We start from the raw sequence: 23736 nt of genomic DNA on the forward strand, positions 1-23736 counted from the left end.
CTGCCCTGCTTTGTCTCCTGCTCCTGGTACAGCTGTAGTTGTGGCTGCTGAAAGGGCAGTTGCTGCACCTGGCTGTGTCACACAAGCCATCACTGCTGTGGAGTCAACTTGTTTCTCCAGACCTATGGCAACCCAGCCATTTTTTAGCATTCCTTTCTAGCCATCTGCTGCTGCGTCCTTATCCCCTTGGGACCAGGTTAAGTGATTTTTCTATGATTGGCCAAGGCAAGAAGATGCTAGATAGCATTTGTAGCACCCAAGTAACGCTATGAGAGTTGAGGCTTTCCCTTCTGCGAGGGGTGATAATAAATGGCCATATCCCCCAAACTTTAGAACTGGAAACTGTTAAAGCATCAGCTGGTGATAAGCACATTATTAAATCTGCAGACAAGCATGTTTTTACTCTTACCGTGAGTGATAAACAGCTGTGATGCACTGCAGCTGCTGAAGGATGTGAATCACTGTCAAAGATTAAACCTAGATCTCACATTAAATAGGATCAAAAGGGATTAGGAGCATTTGGAATATGGAATTATGCCATAATTGGGTAAATGGAAACACACATTTCTTGCACAAAATGTTATCCGCATTACAGTGTTTTGAATATGTAAGTGAAATACATCTCTTCAGTAGATTAATTTGTCCTGTTTCAACTATAATAAAACTTCAGACTTCTAAATATTGGGGGATTTGTGTACTCCAATAACGGTGCCTCTAAAAAAATGCTGATTCTTTTGCTTATACCAAACTGCACTGTTCCAAATTATTTGCCTTTTCGCTGCAAACTCAAAGATTTCCCCCATCTTCCTGCTTCCCCCACCCCTCAGAACTTATTTTCTCCTTCTGTCTCCAAAGGGATCTTATTTGGCACACTCCACTGCTCTCTTAGAGGTCATTCACACAACATTTTACTGGGTTATGTGTAGTAGTGCTCTGAGTAAGCAAGTAAAACTGTGAGGACATATTTGAATCGCCTCTCTTATATGTTGAAGTTTATGAAGCATCGGAGTTAAATTTCATCTGGGATGTTGTTGATCCGTGTACTTCCCATTTTTAGAGTGAAATCTTCCATAACCATGACTATTATGGATCATTATTTAAATTTCTATCCTGCCTTTTAACCAAATGGTTGACAGAGAAAAGCTAAAACAACAACATGTTCAGAACCATTTTAAAAAGAGCAACATATATCTAGTTTAAAACCAATTATAAAGTGATTTCCACTGCTTGCCAAAAATCAGGCAATGATGGGGCCAGATATAAGACCATTTCAAATCAATTCCACCAGATAAAAAAACCTTGTTAGGCATACCCACCTGCCCTGTCTTAGCCAGCTGTCTGAAGTAGGATTCTGAATGGAGTTCTCAGATAGGCTCATATAGAGGGAATATAATTCCTGAGTTATGTGGATCCTGGGTCATTTAGGGCTTTAAAGGCCAAAGCAAGCAGCTTGATTAGCACAGAAGACAAATAGTAAAGAGTGAAGGTGGCAAAGGATTGGGGTCACATGGTCCAAATGGGTTCCCACCTTCAAAAGCATACTACAGTATAGTAAGTAATCTAACCTGGAAGTAATTAAAGCATGAATGACCAAGACCAAATCAGATTTCTCCAGGGAGGGGCACCATTGACCAAGAAGTTGAATTCGGAATTCCACAACTCCATAGTGGGATGAAGAGATAGAAAAGATGGGGTGAATGAGGCTGCAATCCTATCCACAGTTACTTGGGGGTAAGTCCCATTTACTATGATAGGACTTATTTCTGAGTAGACACGTACAGGATCAGACTCTGGGATAACAATGGTTCTCACACCAGCCCAAGAATTTAATGGTTCTTATGTGAGCAAATCACTGCTGCCCCCTCCCATTGCTGCGTTTCTTCGCTGCTGTCCACCTTGACTTTTGCAACTCAACAGAGCCATACCTGTGTACTTGCATACAGCTCAGCAACAAATTTTGGGAGGAAAAGTTCATTACAGGTTACAAGTCATAGTAGGTATGTGCAAGCTCTTGGTTTTAGAGGCAGGCTGCCTCTGGTTGCCAGATGCAGGGGAGGGCACCAGGATGCAGGTTGTGTCTGTTGTCTTATGTGCTCCCTGGGGCATCTCGTAGGCCACAATGGGATACAGGAAGCTGGACTAGACGGGCCTTTGGCCGGATCCAGCAGGGCTCTTCTTACGTTCTTATAACCTGGAGCCCCATGTTGGATGCACTCAATGAAAACATGCTTGCTGCCATAGTGGGGTCGCATCCAATAATCTAGTTGACTTTGATTCTAGCAACCAGACCAAACGTCTGACTTTTGCAAATTCTGGCAGGATTCACCAGCACCTGTACCCCGCCCCCGTGTCTTGACCATTGTTGGTTTTCTGAAAGGCCCCTGTTGTCATTCTTTCCGAATTCAGCCACTGCCGCTAGCCAAATTATGACAACTCATTCCCAAACTGGGTGAGCGCGCCAAGTTTGCAGGCGAGCGCTATGGTGACAGACAAGTGCAGGTGAAATGATGCACAAACCAGGATCATCATCATCCCACTAGGGTACCCTAATGGGGTGGAACAGAACCAGGTCCCAGAGGAAGCAGAGAGCTGCCTGTTCTGGACAGCAGCAGCAGCAATTCGGGAGATGGTCGGCAGGTGGCGCCAGATGTCGATTCTTCACGCCGAGCCCATCGCCAGCCCGACACTGACACAAGCAGACGCACAAAGCGTTCTCGGGGCTGCCGGTGCCTCACTCCGACCCAAAGCACAAAGGAGGCTGAAGGGGAGGCAGCCGCGGGCGGCAGCGAAGCCCGCTGGACGAAGGTGAGTGGCCCTGGGCGCATCCTGGCAGAAGGTAGTGGTGGCATCCGCGTCTCTCCCACCCGGGCTCCTCTCCATCCCGGCGGTGGGGAGGGTGGGAAAGGGTCTCCTTGGGGGGCGCAGGGGACCCCGCAGCTGCCAAGGTGTGCCAGGGTCGCGGGGACAAATCCTACTCGTTGCCCTCAAACTTTCCTGGAAAACCACCCCCCCCCCCGGCTTGGCAGTTTTGTTGCCATCTCTGGCTTGCTCTCAGCACAATAGAGGGGCAGTGGGCAGCCCAGCTCCTTCCCCACCAGAGAGGTAGCTCGTCCCCTACTGTGCTTAAGAGCCCAAGCCTGTGCATGCCTACTCAGAAGTAAGCCCCGTTGTAGCCAATGGAGCTGACTCTCGGGGAAGTGGGGATAGGGTTGCAGCCTGACAGCCCAACCCTGTGAGTTACTCAGAAGTAAGTCCCATTCGAGTCAATGGGGCTTACTCCCAGGAAAGTGTGGCTAGGATTGCAGTTGGGTTTGGAGTGTTCCTTTGGGTCTGGCTATGACAAGACGTTCCCTCCCCACCCCACCCCACACACACCTCTGCTTTCTCTCCCCCCACTCCTTTTCCAGATGCATAGGATATTGGCCATAGCTGTTTGGTGTTTTCTGCAAGTAGAAAGCCGGCATCCAGAAACCCTCCCTGGGAGCAGCCACAATGGCAATTTCCTGGACAATGACAAATGGCTGAGCACTGTTTCCCAATATGACAGAGACAAATACTGGAACAAGTTCAGAGATGTAAGTACTCCTCCATTTTCCCAAGAGACTTCTTAGGGGTTTTGGCTGCCAAGGGCTGTTGTGATCCGGGGAGGTGGAGGAGATGTTTATGCTTCATGCAAGCGGTTGCTGCTGTCCTTTGGAAGGAGACAACCAAACCTTTTCCGATTAGCAGAATCTAGGTCTCTTTTGCAGTATTTGTATTCTGTGCATATTGTCTTAGGTTTGCTTTTCTGGGTCTTCAATTTTCCCTTGGCGAGTAAGTTTCAGATAACTTTTTGTGCCTGTTTCAGAGATTAGTGACTGTGAAATACAATCTATTTTTCTTTTTGGTTAAACACACTTATTTTTCCCACTCAAGCCACAAGGTGGTAAACTCCAAAGCTTTCTGTTGTGTGCATGTGGAAGGAGACCAAAGGTGGCAATTTTGCTGTCTTAGTTCTGCTCTTCAAGAATAATTGTGGTGGCTAATGTATTTCTTGGACTTGGTAGATTAGAACATCAGGAATACTTTGAGATATGCCTGAATGCCAAGCTGTATATTGTGTTGCCACTTCATTTATAGGCGAATGAAACAAAGAGGGGGAAAAAGCTATCCGAATTCATAAGTAAAATGTTAGCAGAAATAGACACTTGAGTAGTATTTATCTGTGTGGCAAACCACCCCAGGGAACAGAATGTAATGGACTCTGAGATTTGTTGTTTACTTATGTTATATACTGGAGAGTCCTAATGCATCCCATTTAGAATTGTCTAGAAGAAATGTGGTAAGTCATTAACAGATTTTTTCCCCCCTACATCTGTCTTATGTAGCTGGTATCTGTAACTAGTAAATGAGACAAAGGCATTCTGCCAGGTGGACTGTAGGAAGATGATTAAAAAAAATTGTCCTAACCATGTGGCGTTAAAAACAGTGAGAGAACACACAGGAATATTTATGTGCTTTGCTTAGCCAGCATCATTTTAGGCCTGGAGAAGGGGGAAAAAAGGCAAGCCACGATGTTAAAAGGAAGATGGCACCTACCAATTGGTAACCTTTACAATCTATAAATCCAACTTTGAGTAGTTCAAGCTATTGTTCAATCTTCACCTATATTAGTTTTTGTCTTAATTAATTACACAAGCATTTGAATTTAAATAGGCACTGCAAGAGCCTAACAGATAACTATATTTAAGTAGGAGGTATTATGAACAGTAACCGGTTCTGACTGTAGTGGAATTGATTTATATGGTTAGAAGGCTGTAGGAGTTTTGCTGTTGAGTCCAGTGGGGGGAGGGGGAGATGTTGCACCTTAATTATTTAGCAAGATGAAAAGCAGTTGACATATATTGTAGAATGTGTGTGCAAATCTGTTGAGTTATTTTTATTTGAAGCTCAAGTATATTGCCAACTAGGTCAGGTTTTGGGACAGGGAGCCATTTAGTTATTTGATTTTTCTCTGTAAACCGCTTTGAACTTTTAGTTGAAAAGTGGTATATAAATACTGTTAATAATAATAATAATAACTTTTCAATTTCAGGGCTCCTGGACCATTAAAAATTGTGTAGAGGAGGGAATTTCAGCAGGTACAGCTCGTCATCTGTGAGATATCAAGCTGCACCTGCTGACATTCCCTCTTCTGCACAGTTGTTAAAGGTTCAGGAGCTCTGAAGTTGAAAGGTTGACTAGGTAATCTGAACTAGGTAATCGCAATAAAGGTTGTTGTTTTTTTTAATTTTGGTTGCCATCTCCCCCAAATGTTTGCAATATCCTAAGGAGGCTACAGAACTTTTCCCCCCACATTGCCCTATTCTAGACTTTTCTAACCTCCACAATCTGTTTAGCTTGGGGTTACCACCTGGCCAGAAGAAAAAGGTCTGGTCCTCCTCCTTCTTACAGATTTTGATATGCAGAAATGAGCAGGTGAGACTTTTCTTGCATGGAGCTAAACGTTATCACATGATGATCCTTGCAGAACATACTGTTCTTGGAGAGAGCTACAGGGAATATACTCAGAAGCTACCACCATAATACTGGAAAGAAATGCATGCATAGCCTGCAGTAACTAAGGAGGAGAAAAGTAGCCCTTGGGTAAACTATACATGCTGGGTGAACAGGAATTAGCAGCATCTTTCACCCACTGCCCTGGCAGTTAGCTTCTAGTGATATATGTTTGTTTGATAGGAATACACTCATTGTGATTGATAACATTATTATATCGGCCTTGTAAATAACTAAGCAACAGTTGCTTAGTATTCATGGCCATGTGAGCTAGTAAGTAATTTATATCACGTCTACAGCCTGAAAAAAATTCTCCCCACTTTATAAAATCTTGCCAACATGCTTGTCTTGAGGCAATTCTTACTTGCCATAGGCAAGTGGTTATGCCTGATTAAAATTTCCGGTTCTTGTAGCTTTTACATTTGTTGTGGTTTTAGGAGGTTAGAATGCAGTCGTATCATACAAGGCTGGCTTGAATGACCAAGACTGAGAAGTTTTGCATGTTAAGACAGAAATTCCCAAACAAGATGGGGATGTTGCTATAGTGATAGAGCTCATACTTTATAGAAAGCTCCAGGTAGGACCAAGAAGGATACCTGCTTGAAACCTTGCAGAGCTGCTGTTGGTCAGTGTAGGCAAATCTGAAGTAGGTAGACTGATGATCTGACTATATTTAGGGAGCTTCTTATGTTCCCTGTGTAAACTGATGAGTCACCAGCCCAATTCACAAGTTATCTTTGATGCTTGTACAATCTGTGTATGATGCACTCATGGTTGTTGATTTGTGCATACAGTTATTCATTCACATGGTGTGTTCATTCTGGTTCTTCACATCTTCAAGAGGTCCGGTTACTATGTTGATAGGTGCGTACACATGTGCAAAAAGAATTGGGGCCCAATCCTATTCAACTTTCCAGGGCTGATACAGCTGCAATGCAGTCTTGAGGTAAAGAAAGAAATGTTCCCTTACTGGAAAGTTGACTAGGATTAGCCTCTTAATGCAGTAAACTTAGAAATGATCATGTTAGAAGATGGTGTAAATAAACCTCAGTAATTTGAAGGAATGACTGCCCCACCCCTGGCTACAGCTCTGTGACTGGTTTGTGTGGTTGTTTGAATCTCAGCCGTCAGTGTATCCTTCTATACATGAGCAGGCTGAAATATAGCTGAACTGTGTGCTCCAGACCTCAAAGCCTGAAAAATCAATGGTCAGCACAGTACTTTAATATTCAACAGATAATGAACAGATAATCATTGCTTGTTGGCAGTAATTTTACAAAATGAATTGCTCTCAACTACTTCATCATGTAATGGTCCAATACAATCTGCTTGAAGAAGATAACTATTGATTTAGCTGTTTAGCATAACCATTTTTTTTCTTTTCGATAAGGCAAGACACATGGTGCCATTTACTGGGAACTCTACGGCTAGTTGGCCATTGGGGTGAATGGAATTTGCCTTTGACTGTTACCTTGAGCAGCTTCCATTCATTTCACTGAACCTTGGACAAGAACATTTGCAGTGGACTGATATAGTATGGTTGCAGATTATTACTTGACAGTAGCCCTCCTTCTGTATGAAGAAAACGCAGGCTTACCCATTCATATCTTGCCTGATATCTATCTTTGAAAGCTGCATTTTTTTTAAAAAAGTCTCAGTTCTACCAGTGTTAATGCTGTTGAAATCTTAGTTTTGTTTTTTTCAGAAAGACATGAAAATAATCAGTTAATGTTGATGTTCAGTATACATGTGGATACCCCACTTTACCGAAATAGGCTGTATTGCTTAACAACTGTCCAAATAAAGCCTGGATAGTGAGCATCGAGCAGTTTGATCCTGAGCTTCCCAGAGCCCAAGGCTGCAGCAGTACCGAAATGGCTACTGCTGCATCCCATGGGACTGGAAAGCAGCTCTGGGGTTACTCAGAATAAGGGAGCTTATGCTCCCTAACCCTGTGTAGCAACCAGGCAGCCCCTATGAGTCTCCTTGGATCTGTACCCGCTATTGACTGGGCAAAGGTTCGGTCTCCTGGTCTCCCGGGTAGGGGGAAGGACGGGATATGGTAGCATGGCCTGCCACCATCTCCACCCACCATGCCTTCCTCCTCGCCCCAACTTACTGTTCCACCACCCAGTGCACACACGGAGCACTGGGTGGCGTCCAGCCAGCCTCCGACTGGTGTTGGCCCAGCGTGGGCTTGCACTGAGTCAGCTCTGGCACTGGGCTAGTGCTGACTGTCACAGGCATGCCTTACAGCATGTTTGCAACAGTGCATGCCGGTGGTGGGCTGGTGCAAGCCTTGAGGACTGGGCTCTTAGACAGCCATTTCTGAATTGCCTCTGTTTAAACAGGGAAATCAAGGAGCCCAATTATTGTGTTTGACACCGCCTTGTTTGTTCATATATAAAGTGGGAGTGTGATTACATTTAAAAGGGTGCATGACTAAAGGAGGTGACTCTCCCCATCTTACCCCACCTTATCCCCATCTTACCCCATCTTATCGTGCTTCTCCATACCCCATTGTTCAGGTGCTTTTCTCCCAACTGGTTTTGTGGTTGAAGCTGACCATGGAAGAATGCCTTGAATGATGGAATTTGGAAAACGAGTAAATAACAGGAGTAGGAGGGTTCAGTTTCCCTCACCCATGTGATGCTTTTCATGACAAAAAGAAACTTTTCTCATCCTGTTTGATATGCAAATAGGACAGACACATGACCCACAAATATGACTGCCTCCATCACATTTTTGCCGCAGGATGTGGTTCCACAGGATGTGGAGTTCCACAGGATGTAACTCTTTGCCACAGGATGTGGTGCCACAGGATGGAACTCTTTGCCACAGGAACTCTTTGCCACAGGATGTGGTGATTGTGACTGGCCTGGACGCCTTTAAAAGGGAATTGGACAAGTTTCTGGTGGAAAAATCCATTACGGGGTACAAGCCATGATGTGTATGCGCAACCCCCTGATTTTAGAAATGGGTTATGTCAGAATGCCAGATGCAAGGGAGGGCACCAGGATGCAGGTCTCTTGTTATCTGGTGTGCTCCTTGGGGCATTTGGTGGGCCGCTGTGAGATACAGGAAGCTGGACTAGATGGGCCTATGGCCTGATCCAGTGGGGCTGTTCTCACGTTCTTATCTAATTTGACTCTATATGCATGACAGACAGCACAGATAACCTGTCAAGAATGTTTTATCCTTGTGTGGGCTTGCACAGGAGTATTTCTATATGACATGACACATTTATTAGAGCTTGTGAATGAAAACTTTTTCATGGTCTGTGCAAATCATGTAAATATTTTAATTTTGCAGCCTTTCCAATGAGAAACCATAAGATTTTCCTATCAATGTATATAAATCCAGCTGAGATACAGAAGTGGGCATTTATCCTTTGTCTTCAAATGAAGTTACAATTTGAGGAAGGGCTTGTATAAAATCCTGCAGCAGACTAATAATTACATCACAGAAGTTGAAATTTAATCTGAATCAATAGAAAATGCATGTTTTGCAATCCAATAACATGTCTTGTATCAATATCTGTGCCCAATAAACTTAGAATCTTTGGAAATAATAAAGAATATTTTATATATCACTTTTATCAAAATGGTTAGCAAAGTAGTTTACATATCTATTGATTTACATTGCTGAATACATCAATTTGATAAATTACTGTAGCTTTGAATCACATTTTTGCCCCAGTAGTACTTAACAGATAATGTATCAGCAAAGATATTTGATTCTTCTTCTGCATTAGCATATTTTTAAGGTAGGGAATACAAGCTATTAAATAGAAACTAATAACTGAATTACTACTTTACACCTTGTACGGTCAGACCTGCTCCCAACATTTTCTTGACCTGTCTTAGTTATACATTAATGTTTATACTCTTTCAGCCTGGGAATGATTTATATTGAAAACTGGAACCTTGCACATGTTAAATTTCAAGTAGGCTTGGGGTGGAGCTCTGTCACTGCATGGGCTCTACCACTGCAGAATCATGGCTTCTTGCATGGGTACAAACATTTTCAGAATACTCCTGGATGCAGACAAGCTTTGGGTGGAAGGGTTGAGGCCAGCTTCTAGGCTGTACTAGACTCCTACCTGACCCACACCCTGTTTATCAGAAAAATAGCTAATCTAGAAATGGGAAGTGTTTATTACTTTCAGTTGCTTGAATTAGAGGGCTTCTTTCCTCAGATATGAAGTCCTCTGATCCAGCAAGAGCACAGCGATAAAAATATCCCCCCATTGTTCAGAAACCTTCAGGTGTGAGGTATTTGCATTCATTATCTTTATCTCACAGACTTGGAATGGATCACTGAAGCCATGTCAGCAGGTATAATCTATTTAAGAGGCATTTTGGTGAAGAGGAATGAATTCATTCCCCTCATTGCCCAGAATTCAGTTGAGTGGAACCCAGCAGTTCCATTCACGCTTATTTTCTTGAAAGTGTGTCCTTTGTATACAGTGCGAAGTCCTAATTTCAGTCCCTTGAGTTGTTGGCTTACATCTTCAGCATCCTGACGGATAGATACCAGTGGTTCTCAGGGCTGCCATCTTCAAAGAAGCTCATGAAAGTATTCTGGCTTTAAATGGAAATGGAACATTGCGTTCAAGCTTTGAATTTACGAGTAACTGTGGATGCATTTTTTAAAAAGGTATAATTAAAGCAGAACTGAAATGCTTGGATGTTAACTGCACTTTTGCAAGTATGACATTCTAGTGTCATGCATTCAGACACTCAAAGGAGAGAAATGATAGTCTGATGCTCTTAACACGAAATTCATCCACAATAAAATATCCCCCTGGTGAAAAATATTAGGTATTATGGCTTTGAACTCTAAAATTATTAGCTCTGATGAGGTAAGTGTTGCAATTCTGTGCCTTCTGAAGTCAGTAGCAAACTCCCATTGATTTCAGTGCAGCAGGATTAACTTACTTGTATGTAGCATTCAGTCTTGCTGCTAGGTTATTGTAGAGAACAAAATAAAAAAATTTTTATTAAAAAAACCTTTTGTTTTTCAGTTTCCCTCTAGAAAATATTTAGATACAGTGACTTTCAGGGTGCATTGCGAGAGAGTGATGAATATAGAATTGAATGAGCAGTAAGTGGACAAGCTTATTTTTGTATTTGTCAGAGTACTGACTCTAAGTCCTCCAATCAGCCTTGGTTGCACTATTTCCTATTAAACTGTATGTATCCATAAGACATTTTTTGGTCTGGTTTTCTCTGAAAAAGCAGCCATTGTTTGCTTCCTGGCTGTAAACTGTAGATACTGAAAATATCCAAGTTGCAGGGAAATATAATGATGTTGAGATCATGCTATCTCTTCATATTGAGAGACAAAAGAAAAATACCTGTGCCTTTTGGTGAATTGTTAGGCTGAATGACATGTGGAAATGCAACAATCTTTATATGGAAGGCAGCTGCCTTGAAGGATAGAAAAGAGTGAATGGTTAAATTAGACCTTGGCTGGGTATACTTGAAATATTTTTTAGATAATGAAATCTCTGTTATAAGTAAGCAGGTTGTAAGTAATCTTCTCTGTCAGCACCATTGAGGAAATCATAAACAGAAGTGGAACAGTATAACCAAAAGCATCTGTCCATGTCTGTCATTAAAACATTTGTAAAGAACAAAACAGGTATGGGAATATAGACTATATTCTACAATCCAACAAAATAACTCGGTTTTACAGAATGGGATTGTGTTAAGTACACAACTCTGTTGCGCCTTTATCTCAGTTCTGCTCTGGCCCCATGTTAAGTGAAGAGAGACTGCAGTGTGATATTGGGTACAAGTCTGAGAAACCCAAATTTGAACTCCTGCTCAGCAACACAGCTCACATGATAGTCTTGCCAAATTGCTGTGTCTCGTCCTAAAGTTTATTCCAGGGTTTGAAAGGGAATCCCATAGGGCTTAGTATTAGGGGGAGAGTTGGACTGTGTCTTACTCCCACAGAGAAACTTCAGGGCTATCTGCACTGGCTGCCCTCTTTAAGGTAAATATTCTACTTCCTGTAATCAGTGTCATAGGGAGGATGGACTTGAGTGAGAACTACGTGGTAAACATAATGCCTCATCAGGAACAGATCCAAGCAGGGAGACATGGGTGCATGCCCCCTTCCAAACTGTTGTACTAGCAGGGAAGGGATGGGGGCAGCCCAAGCACAGCTGGGAGCCCAGGTCTACCCACCTGGAAGAGGCAGCTCCAGAGGGCAGTTGGAATGGTGGCCCAGGTCTACCAAGCAGGGGATTTGGGCTCCAAGTCCAGGCGGGAGCCCAGGTCTACCCACCTAGCAAACCTTGACCATGGAGGCCAGAATTAAACTGGGAGCCCAGGACTATCCACCTAGTATCTCTATGGGTAAGATAGTGCTCATGCCACCTCACAAACACTGGATCTGCCCCTGTGCCTCATTGTCCATGCATTTTCCTTTTTCCTTCCTGCTGGCCTTAGTTCAAGATGATCAGGTTCTTGGGGCAGGGACCTGTCTTTGGTCTGTTACTTTGTAGAACAGATGAGGCTGGAGTCTAGTACACCTTGACTTTGCCATAGCTGTGGGCATGTTCAGGAATGGCAATATCATCCCTTCACTGTGCTATAGTTATATTCTATCTAGATATAAAGCAAGTATAGCAGACTGGAGATGCCTACAGGCTAGGCTAGTTTTCATCTTCTGTGTTGCTTCTCATGCAGATAATATTGGTGGGAACCTAAGCAGTTATTACAGAAACATCCAGTAGATGGAATCTGCTGTTACGCAATATCTGTGTTCAGTAACAACAATGCATAACAACATCTAAAATTCAAACACTGCAGGTATTGAGGAAATGCGTGTTTTACTTTCCTATAGTTTACAGCTTTGACTTAATTTTTAAAGTGCTTTAAAATTATTGAACTTCCAAAAACATCAAAGAGGAATACAAATGTTATTTTAGCAACATGATAGAAATGAGAATTTGGTATGTTAACTTTGCATTCCAAGAGTTGCCTTTTTCAAAGATCTGCTGGATATCTAAAATGTGTCCAAACTTCCAAAAATAAAAGCTTTCCTGTAAGCTGTGCCTGCCCCATGTTTTAAATGCATTTGAACCTTGATTTCAGTTTAATAAAGTACCTCAAGCCTGAATGTATCACTTCCTTGGCTATCTCAACAGTGGTTCTGTTGCTGTCATCTAAAAAGAAATTTAATTGCTCATTTGAACAGCACAGCTGTTCGCAGTGAGGTTCAAGGGCAAGTGACTTTTCAAAAGGCAGCTTACAGTGAAAACAATTCCTAAAGTTCCTCAGCAGATGCTTTGTTAGGGAGAATGTGTGGCTCAGTAGATCAGTCATCTGTTTGTCACCTCTGCAACTCAACTGATAATCCATTGTAACAGAAAATCATTCTCATTAAAATAGGTGCAAGTGACTTAAATGAGCTTTGTGAACTTGACTCTCTTAATGAACTAAATATCATAAATACACTTACTAGCCCGCCCTCCCCGGTCCCCAGCTTAAATTTGTCAAAAAGTTAAGACTGTTGCTTTTAAAAGTTTGTCTCCTGATGCTCCCGGAATTAGCTTCAAATGTACTCTGCCTATTTCTAAAAAAACAACTAGACACTTGTGCTTGCATGCAACTTTGTGGCTTCTAGTTGGCATAGGGGTGAGAGAATGACCTGTATCTGCCCCATGTTATCTGCAAAGCTGTATGTGTTGCTTTCCTTAGTGCCGCAGAAGAGATTGTGTAGTTTGCCTTGACAGAGTTATACTTTATTGGCTGACTTATTTTATTCTAACCTACACCTAAAAAATAATCTTGCAGCACTGCAAATAATTTGCTACATTTCATGTGGTGGTAGTGGTTCTATTTGCCACACATGTACTTCCCACGCATACTTCAAGGTGCTAAAAGTGGTATAGCCATTTGCACCAATTTTCTCACTTTATCCTCACAGCAATCCTGTGTGTATTAGGTAGAGGTATGACAGACTTGCCTATGACTACCCAGTGAACTTTGTAGCCCAGGAGCTGATTATTTTTATCTTAAGTGTTGCCGCTTGTAAATGTACCATCGTGTGCCCATAATCCTGTAGGAAGCTGATTGTCTACGCCAGCCAATTTCAACCACAAGTGGTCCACAGGTATGCCACAGGAATTTGCGGGAAGGTCATTTATTAATAGGGCCAATGGGAGATGTGAGCCCCCTCTGGCAGCATGGTGTTCCTTGTCAATTGTCAAAAACCCAGTGGTGTGCCTTGACCATTTTAGTGCCTTGGCAGTGTGCCATGAGATGAAAAAGGTTGAAAATCACTGGTCTACACAGTATCACCCCACCACAGGCCATGTGGTGGGGTGATTCTTATGACACAGTTACACTCAATCAGGGAAACATGTTGCCATGCAGCTGGATTGTACAGGTCAGGGCCTGGGAGAGGGGGGTAAAGGGGGTAATTTGACCCTGGGCACAAGGTCAAAAGGGGGGCCCAGGAGCCAAAGGAGGGGGCCCAGAAATTTCCTGAGATCTTACTTTTTCCTATCTACTCAGACTAGTTGCCCACATAGGATGTTGGGGACACTACCATGAGAAGGGATGGGGACCCTACTGTTGCCACATGGGTTAGTAGACCTTGACTCTGGAGACTTTTCCAGCTGTCTCTACCCTCCCCCTCCCCTGTTTTGCCACTCACTGCCCCCAGTCTGCTCACCCGTCACCACCCTCCCCCTCTCTCTTTCACCCTTCCCCCTTTGCAAAGGAGCCCAAAAGAAACTTTGTACCCCCTGATAAAATTCCTGTCAGAGGCCCTGGTACAGATTACTGGCTTTACTGGAGTTAGAGGAAATACTCTGAGAAGTTTACAAGCAGTTGTAAGTCTCCTCTTTGAATCTTTACATGTGGTGGTTACAAAATAAATTACCATTAGCTAATGTTCATCAGTAAGTAGCCTATGGAGAGATTTGAACTGTAGTTTGCCACATTTATATACAGGCATGATCCCGTGCCCTTGGGGATTCATTTGGAACCCCTGCAATTACTTGAAAACACAGATATGAGTGAACGCCTCCATCCCCATCCTTCAGAGGCAAGGGGAGTCCTCATTTCTGGAGGGGGTGCACAGGGGGGGAGGTGTCTGCAGATATGGAGACCCCCTGTATTTTTAAAAAAGAGTGCAAGACAGGGCAAAAAATAGTGGTTGCTTTTTGTGTTCCATGAAAACCTAGGATTGTAAAAATGAGCTTTTATATGCCAGTGAAGAGTTGGTAATCCACACCGATTGCTGTGAAATTAGTGATTTCTATAATGAGGGGCGATGATGTTGCTTGTTTACCTTGATTCTTTTTGTATCAAAATACTTTATCATGCTCTCTTCCAAACTTTCTGTGCATGCACATGTTCTTGGTAGTGAAGACTGTAGTTTTGCTTCTTTACAAAAAGGTATGCTTTGAAACAGTCAGCCGCTTTGTTGTAGACATAAAACTGAAATCATTCAACTATCACCTTGTTCAAAAGTGTATGTCTTGATGCATATGATAGAGTAGCAAAAATTTTTGAGGGACATTTCAGAAGAATATAGCAGCCGCAGAATGATGAACCTGTGGAGATATGGGCTTTATGTATCAAGGTGTACTCTAATTTGTGAAATTCTCCTATAGATAATTTTGTATTCCTTATGATCATCACAAATGGATGTAACACAAATCTATTCATTTTTGCAGACATGCTGTTACGAAAACCTCCAAAAATATACTCGTAGGAAATTTTGCCACTAGAAGCACAGAAATAATCCCTGTACAATGAGAATTTTGTAAGTTGGCAATCCCAAGTGATAGCTAGCTTTTTCAAACCTATTACATATTAAACAACCTGACCTGTTGCTGTTTTTGTATTACTAGGATTGTATTACTTTTCTAGTGCTCTCATACATATCAAGATGTAGTAGTATGCTTCCTCTTCGATTTCAGTGAAACTTTGCAGAGTTTATTCATTGTTCTATGCAAACACTGTGGCACAGCTATGATTATTACTCATAAAACACAGAAAAGAGATTGCTTTGTAAAGATAAGAAAATGCAGTGTAATAATGAAACTGTTCAGTATTTTAACTGTAAGGCTGCTTTTCTCTTCTGATCATGTGTAAACGTAATAATCACTGAAGTATCAGCTTGCTCATCCTTATTGCTGCATCCTCATCTGCTGCTTTTTATTTAATTGGTCACAGAGGACCATCTCTTAGCTTGCTCCTCTCTATTATGCTTATTACGCTGTTATTTAGTGACTTCAAGGTAAGCCTAGCAAGGTTCTCTCCTTACCCTTTTAAAAGGCAATGGTTGATTTCCACTTTTAGTTATAGAAAAGATCTGGATGTGGCTATTAACACCAAAACAGATTTTAAATCTGCTCTATACAACTTGTGACCCATTAATCTGGACCTAGCCCAGCAGCTATGCATACTATTGAATCCTTGATTTGCTAAGCTACCTGGTTTTGATGTTTCCGTGAAACTGTAAAAGCAAGGCAGTGTTCAAGTAGCTACCAGGCACAGTGTAGGTCTGGTGGGCTTTTTTTGGCTTGGCTAGGTCACCAAATTGTTCATGTTTAATTTAAACTGATGCCTAAGATTCTGGGTGATGGTTCTGTCATTCTTCAGACTGCCAAATAATGTATCTGGTCTTAATTCAAAAGAAGAAATATCTCCACAGTAAGGCTTCTGTGGCCCAAATTGTCACCAAAAAATAAATTCATTTTTGGGTTCTCAGGTCACATTCAGGAAGTCTGAATAGTTTCCCAGTGTTTCACCCCAACTATGTGGGGCTTTCTCAAGGGACTGAAATAACTACTGACACCCAAAGGACTCAGAACAAAATATCACACCCTACTGCCTCATAAACCAAAAAACTACAGCAAGTATCCTTGCTAAAAGCTCAAAGGAGCCCTTAGCATCGGTAAACGCATCCACCTTCAGCAGAACTCCATCTAAATGCAAGCACAAAAAACAAGAATTTATATAGTCATGCTTTTTCAATTAACTAACTACTGGTTTACTCCCAGCCCCAATTAACCTCATGCCCATATTCATCATCTGTTCATTTCCAACTTTCTTAAAGGCATCTATTCCTTCAATCTGTTCCTTGTTGCATCTTAAGGTCTTGGTTTTGCTGAGCACAGAAGTCCAGGCCTGATTAAGGCTGAGCATATACTGTCTCTCCACAGTATTTTCTGAGGCCAAGATTCTATCTAAAATTTGCAGGTGCCATTAATGAGGAAGAAGTTTGGTTCTTTCTAGCCTCTGTCTATGGCATGCTATAATTTGGTTTGCTTGGAAGCCATTATATGTGTTAAAATATTAGGAATGCTCTAATATTAACAATAACATAGGGTTGGGTGATTTAAACTTTGGCAAAACTTTAGGTGTTTTACTGTCTGATCAGTGGAAAAGAAGTGTTGGATATCATTATCCCATGAGTCTTCCTAATTATATGAGTGGAATTAATTTCACTTTGTTCATGAAACACAAGTTAAACATTGACAGTGAGCAAATATTTGTAACATATCAAACTTAAACATTTTTACGGTACATATTCATATTTCATATTTCATATTGCTTTTGTTCACCATTTAAAATTCCAGCAGATAAGAAACTTCATTTTACTCTGAATGAGGTTTACCTTATTCAATCCTAACCAGTTTTTCTATATTACTAGTTATTCCATACTGAAATTTAAAATAAGTGGAAGCAATGTATTACCAAGGCAGTAATCCTATACACATTTATCTGGGAGTACGTTCCCTTGAATTCAGTGTTTACCTCTGAGTAGATTTCCCAAGGCTTGCACTATAACAGCCCAGTCCTTTTGAGATGGTGTGTTTCTCTGGTGCACACTGTCACAAAAGCGCCCATAAAGCATTTTGCAATAGCGTATGTACTCAGCGCACCAGCAGGAACGCCAGAGCTTTCCTTTGCATGCTGGCACTTGCAAGGACATCTGCTGAACCAGATAAGTCTAGCAGTGGAAGAGCAGAGACCCTACAGGCCATGCCCGCTGGTGATCTCTGCTTGCTCCAGCCCAGGCGCTTGCCAGCTGGCCTCAGTGACCCAGACAAGTATCACCTGAGCGGTCCTGGCTCACCCCCTAACCTTGCTGACCTCCCAATGTATGCTGATTCCCTACATCCCTATCCACCCTGCCCGCACAAACCTGCCAAAGTGACCAAAGGCAAGTAGTACAGACAATAAACTCAACACCCACACCATGGCAGTCTGGGGTAGGCGAAAAAATCACCAGCCACGGCCAATTGGGCTGATGACAAAAAATTCCTACCCAGCCCCCCAAAGAGTGACTAGCTACTCTCAGACTGTCCTTGGGCAGGGCTCAAGACTAGAACTGGCAAGGAGCCAGCATAGAATGTTAGGAACAGCTGAGAGGTGGGATTTAGAACCTGCCTAACAGCTGATAGAAAGATCAAAGCTGGAGGACCACGGTAAGGCTCCTGAGCAGCAAAAACACAGCTCCCTTGCTCAGGAAAACCAGCGGACTGGAGCCAGAAGGTGAGGAGCCTTCTGGGTGCCCAGCCTGCCCTGCCCCCACAGATAATGCAGCCAATAGGCTTCCCCCATTTCCCCGCCTCTGCTTGGAGTGCCCATGGAGTACCGGACAAAGTGGGGGACAACGACGTGTTATGATGCCTCACCCTCATTCTGGCTGGCTCCATGCCACGAAGAGCTGTCCACTTCTGAGTAATTATACTGTAAATATCTCAGAGCCAAGCTGCTCATTATGTTTAAATGCCATTGGTGCCAGAAGAACGTATCTCTGAGACTAATACCAGCTTCAGGACTATTATTTCTACTGGGAAAAGAAAAGCATTAACTACCCCTCTTCATCTGCTGTGACCCCTTTCCGTGACTGATGTTTAACTCTGATTTAAAAAAAGTCAGCACACTGGGCTATCTATGCATTTAACATTACATGCAATGTGGTCCTTGTCAGGCAGATTCAAACAGTAAGAATTTTCTGTGTGGAGAGTATTAAAATAGATGAAGAAATGTTCGTTGCTCTCTACAGCTTTCTGTAGAGACTTTGGGAGGAATCGTTTCTTGTCCTTTCTACCAAGGTTAAGGCAGACTGCCCCCACCCATCTTTCTCTGGTATAACCTTATATTTATCACTACCGTTGTCAAGATGTTATTTTAAATCAAGGGTGGGCAAACATTTTGGCAGGAGGGCCACATCATCTCTCTGACACTGTATTGGAGGCTGGAAAAAAATAATTTACATTTCAAATTTGAATAAATTTACGTATTGGCAACCTTCAGTCTCAAAAGACTATGGTATCGCGCTCTGAAAGGTGGTTCTGGCACAGCGTCTAGTGTGGCTGAAAAGGCCAATCCGGGAGTGACAATCCCTTCCACACCAGGAGCAAGTGCAGTCTGTCCCTGGTCTGTCTCCCTGGCTATGGGCCTTCCTTCTTTGCCTCTTAGCCTCAGACTGTTGGCAAAGTGTCTCTTCAAACTGGGAAAGGCCATGCTGCACAGCCTGCCTCCAAGCGGGCCGCTCAGAGGCCAGGGTTTCCCACTTGTTGATGTCCATCCCTAAGGCCTTCAGATCCCTCTTGCAGATGTCCTTGTATCGCAGCTGTGGTCTACCTGTAGGGCGCTTTCCTTGCACGAGTTCTCCATAGAGGAGATCCTTTGGGATCCGGCCATCATCCATTCTCACGACATGACCAAGCCAACGCAGGCGTCTCTGTTTCAGCAGTGAATACATGCTAGGGATTCCAGCACGTTCCAGGACTGTGTTGTTTGGAACTTTGTCCTGCCAGGTGATGCCGAGGATGCGTCGGAGGCAGCGCATGTGGAAAGCTCTCAGTTTCCTCTCCTGTTGTGAGCGAAGAGTCCATGACTCGCTGCAGTACAGAAGTGTACTCAGGACGCAAGCTCTGTAGACCTGGATCTTGGTATGTTCCGTCAGCTTCTTGTTGGACCAGACTCTCTTTGTGAGTCTGGAAAACGTGGTAGCTGCTTTACCGATGCGCTTGTTTAGCTCAGTATCGAGAGAATGAGTGTCGGAGATCGTTGAGCCAAGGTACACAAAGTCATGGACAACCCCCAGTTCATGCTCAGAGATTGTAATGCAGGGAGGTGAGTCCACATCCTGAACCATGACCTGTGTTTTCTTCAGGCTGATTCTCAGTCCAAAATCTTGGCAGGCCTTGCTAAAACGATCCATGAGCTGCTGGAGATCTTTGGCAGAGTGAGTAGTGACAGCTGCATCGTCGGCAAAGAGGAAGTCACGCAGACATTTCAGCTGGACTTTGGATTTTGCTCTCAGTCTGGAGAGGTTGAAGAGCTTTCCGACTGATCTGGTCCGGAGATAGATGCCTTCTGTTGCAGTTCCAAAGGCCTGCTTCAGCAGGACAGCGAAGAAAATCCCAAACAAGGTTGGTGCAAGAACACAGCCCTGCTTCACTCCGCTTCGGATGTCAAAAGGGTCTGATGTGGAGCCATCGAAGACAACAGTGCCCTTCATGTCCTTGTGGAAAGATCTGATGATGCTGAGGAGCCTGGGTGGACATCCAATCTTGGGGAGAATCTTGAAGAGGCCGTCTCTGCTGACCAGGTCGAAAGCCTTTGTGAGATCTATGAAGGCTATAAAGAGTGGCTGTCGTTGTTCCCTGCATTTCTCCTGCAGTTGTCTAAGGGAGAATACCATATCAGTGGTGGACCTGTTGGCTCGGAATCCACACTGCGATTCTGGATAGACGCTCTCAGCAAGTACCTGGAGCCTCTTTAGTACAACTCGGGCAAACAGCTTTCCTACAACGCTAAGGAGAGAGATGCCGCGGTAGTTGTTGCAGTCACCCCTGTCACCTTTGTTCTTGTACAGCGTGATGATGTTTGCATCCCTCATGTCTTGAGGTACTCCACCTTCTCTCCAGCAGAGACAGAGGATTTCATGCAGCTCAGTGACGATGATCTCTTTGCAGCATTTTAGGACTTCAGCAGGGATGCTGTCTTTTCCAGATGCCTTGCCAAAGGCAAGGGAGTCCAGGGCCACATGAAGTTCTTCTAGGGTTGGTTCACTGTCAAGCTCTTCCAGCACAGGCAGGCACTCAATGTTGTTCAGTGCTTCTTCGGTGACTACATTTTCTCTGGAATATAGCTCAGAGTAGTGCTGCACCCAGCGTTCCATCTGCTGCGCCCGATCCTGGATGACCTCGCCTGTGGCAGACTTCAGAGGGGCAGTTTTCCTCTGTGTTGGACCTAGGGCCTGCTTGATACCATCATACATCCCCTTGATGTTGCCCGTGTCAGCTGCTATCTGTATCTCGGAACAGAGCTGGAGCCAGTAGTCGTTAGCACATCTCCTGGCAGTCTGTTGGACTTTGCTGCGAGCAGTTCGGAGGACCTGCAGGTTGCGCTCACTGGGACAGGCCTTGTGTGCTGCTTGAGCTCTCCTCTTTTCCTCAATGACTGGTGTCAACTCCTCAGAGTGGGCTTCAAACCAGTCTGCCGCCTTGTTGGTCTTCTTGCCGAATATGGACAAGGCGGTGTTGTAAACGGTATTCTTGAAATGTTCCCATCTGTTGGATGCGTTTGCGTCGGCCGGGCCTGGAAGAGATTCCTCAAGCGCTTGTGCAAATTCCTCCACTTTTCTCTGATCCCAGGTCTTGCTGGTATCAATGCGAGGTCTTCCTTCCTTTTTCGTGTGATACAGTCGCTTTGTTTGCAGTTTCACTCTGCTGCACACCAGGGAGTGGTCAGTGTCGCAGGCAGCACCATGATAACTGCGTGTGATCTTGATGCTGGGAAGGCTGGAGCGTCTGGTGAGGATCAGGTCGAGCTAGTGCCAGTGCTTTGATCTTGGATGTCTCCAAGAGACTCTATGTTGGGGCTTTGTGTTGAAGAACGTGTTGCTGACACAGAGACCGTGATGACAGCAAAACTCTAGCAGGCGTTGGCCATTTTCGTTCATCCTCCCAGTGCCAAACTGACCTAAGCAAGTGGGCCATGAACTGTTATCAGTACCAACTCTAGCATTGAAATCGCCGAGGATGAACAATGGCTCTTTTACAGGGATTTTCTTGACAGTGGTGGCCAGGTCATCATAGAATTTGTCTTTGGCTTCTGCTGGAGACGACAGAGTCGGTGCATAAGCACCGATGAGAGTGATAGGTCCTGCTGATGACTGGAGCTGCAGGGACAAAATTCTTTCACTTCCCACAGTAGGTGGGATGATGGATTTCAGCAGGGTATTTCTGACCACAAAGCCAACGCCATGTTCCCTGGTTTCGTTTGGTGGTTTTCCCTGCCAGAAAAATGAGAAATTTCTCTCCTTGACAGATCCGGAATCTGGCAGCCTAGTCTCTTGAAGGGCGACGATGTCCATCTGCAGTCTGCTCAGCTCCATGTCGATGACAGCTGTTTTGCGTGCGTCGTCTATTTCTTGCAGGTCATCAGTGAAGCCAGGTGTCATTGTCCTAACGTTCCAGGTGCCCAGCTTTAGGGCAGTAGTTTTCTGTTTTCTGTTGCATGGTGCAGAGTTGTCGATCCGCTTGTCGGTTTTCACCCTAAACCCCACGCACCCCATGAGGTTAACGGACTGTGGCGAGGCAACACCTTACTGGCTGGGGACTGCCCAGCTTAAGGCGGGCGGTAGCTGCCCAATGAGATGCAATGATCTCTCCCACCGTCGGAAGCAGCCCCTGGCATCATGCTCTACGCCAATCGAGCAAAGACTTATAACCGGTAAACTGCTGCTTCCCGTGTTGTGCCGACGCCGTATGGCAAAGTTGGAGTGTCCTCTCCAGTGCGCGAAGCCTGGGTAAAGAAGGTATGGAGGATAGGCTGTTACCCATGCAGCAAATCCCCCCTCTCCACGTCGCTGGAATGGTCCAATGGAAAGGCAGAAGCCAATACGGTTGGTTCCAGCGGCGTCGCAGGAGTTGCCAGAACGTGACTGTGTTCAGCCATGAACTGCCTAAGGGACTCCGGCTCCTGATTTTGCCTCGAGGTTGACTCCTGAAGCCTTTTCCAGAACTGGATGTAGCCACAAGGCAGTGGAGGTTTGAGGTCAGAGTTTCCTTCTCTTAGATGAGCTGCCTTCCTAGGCTGACGAGTCCCATCTACCCGGTAGATTACATTTGATTACCCATTTGATTACCCATTTGATTACAGACTGTAGAAACACCTTAAGCCCCACACTTTTTTTCTTTCCAAAAATGAATAAATGTTGGCCACTCTTCAAGGATTCAGATACTGAAGTTCCTTTTAACGATGAGCGTACATACTTCACTAATAGTTCAAGCTTCGTTCCCCTATTCTGAGATTCTCAAAGTGATTTATTATAATTTAAATTCCAAGAAGAATTGCATGGAATCCCTTTTTTCTCCAATGAAGAGATTTAAGGGCCCTGAACTCACATTAGCTTTGAAGAAGTGCAAAAGCTCAAGGTACACGTTGAACTGAACAAAAGATCCTTTCACTATAGTAAGGTTTAATAGAAAACGATGAGCTACCTATATGAAAAATAGCATATACAATCTTTTGGCCAAATCATCTGACAGTATCTTAGGTAACACGTTAACCCCTGCTGCATCAACAATTCAGCCATAGTTTCAACAAATATTTATCTTGAAAGGTGCAGCAATTCCAGTATCTCAAGGCTTCAAGGACTAGTTCTGATAGCACAGTTGAAAATCATTTAGAAAGACATAAATTTAGAAAGACATAAAATAAAGAAAGACACCCCAATCACATAATCAGTAAAATGTTTGGCCCCAAATTCTGCAGAACAAAGCAAAACCATTCAAGAGGGTGAGTAAAACATTCTCCTTTCTAAGTAATAAATTTACATAAATGCATTAGAGACAAAATTTATATGAATGAATGAATTTTACTGAGCTTATTTATAATTCACATGATAGCTATAATACAGGCATGTAAAACCACATGAGGACTGTGAACTGTCTGCCACACCTCTTACACAGTACAGACCAAGCTAGACCAAATCTGGAACACATGGAGACAAAAATTGTTCAAAGAAAATGGGGGGGGGGGGGAAGCGGAGGGTTTTAAATAATGCTCAAGGTAAAGCAGGAAACACATGCTTTAGAGACATGAATTGATACACTTGGAACAATCATGGATGTGGTTTCAGCAGATGTGCAGTTCAAGCCAGAAAAGTGAAGGGGGCTATGGTCCCAATTCCTCTTCC

The 23736-nt window shown here is 43.7% G+C and overlaps 1 protein-coding gene across 1 annotated transcript in view; it reads left to right on the forward strand.

The window, feature by feature from the left end:
- The first annotated feature begins 3407 nt into the window (after window positions 1-3407).
- Window positions 3408-23736, forward strand: part of SPOCK1 (SPARC (osteonectin), cwcv and kazal like domains proteoglycan 1) — a 541227-nt gene continuing 520898 nt past the window's right edge. Inside the window, exon 1 of the mRNA XM_066615980.1 lies at window positions 3408-3575. Coding sequence (XP_066472077.1) covers window positions 3408-3575 — 168 coding nt within the window. The remainder of the gene's footprint in view (window positions 3576-23736) is intronic.

This window comes from Tiliqua scincoides, chromosome 2 (assembly GCF_035046505.1).
Source record: "Tiliqua scincoides isolate rTilSci1 chromosome 2, rTilSci1.hap2, whole genome shotgun sequence".
Taxonomy (NCBI): domain Eukaryota; kingdom Metazoa; phylum Chordata; class Lepidosauria; order Squamata; family Scincidae; genus Tiliqua; species Tiliqua scincoides.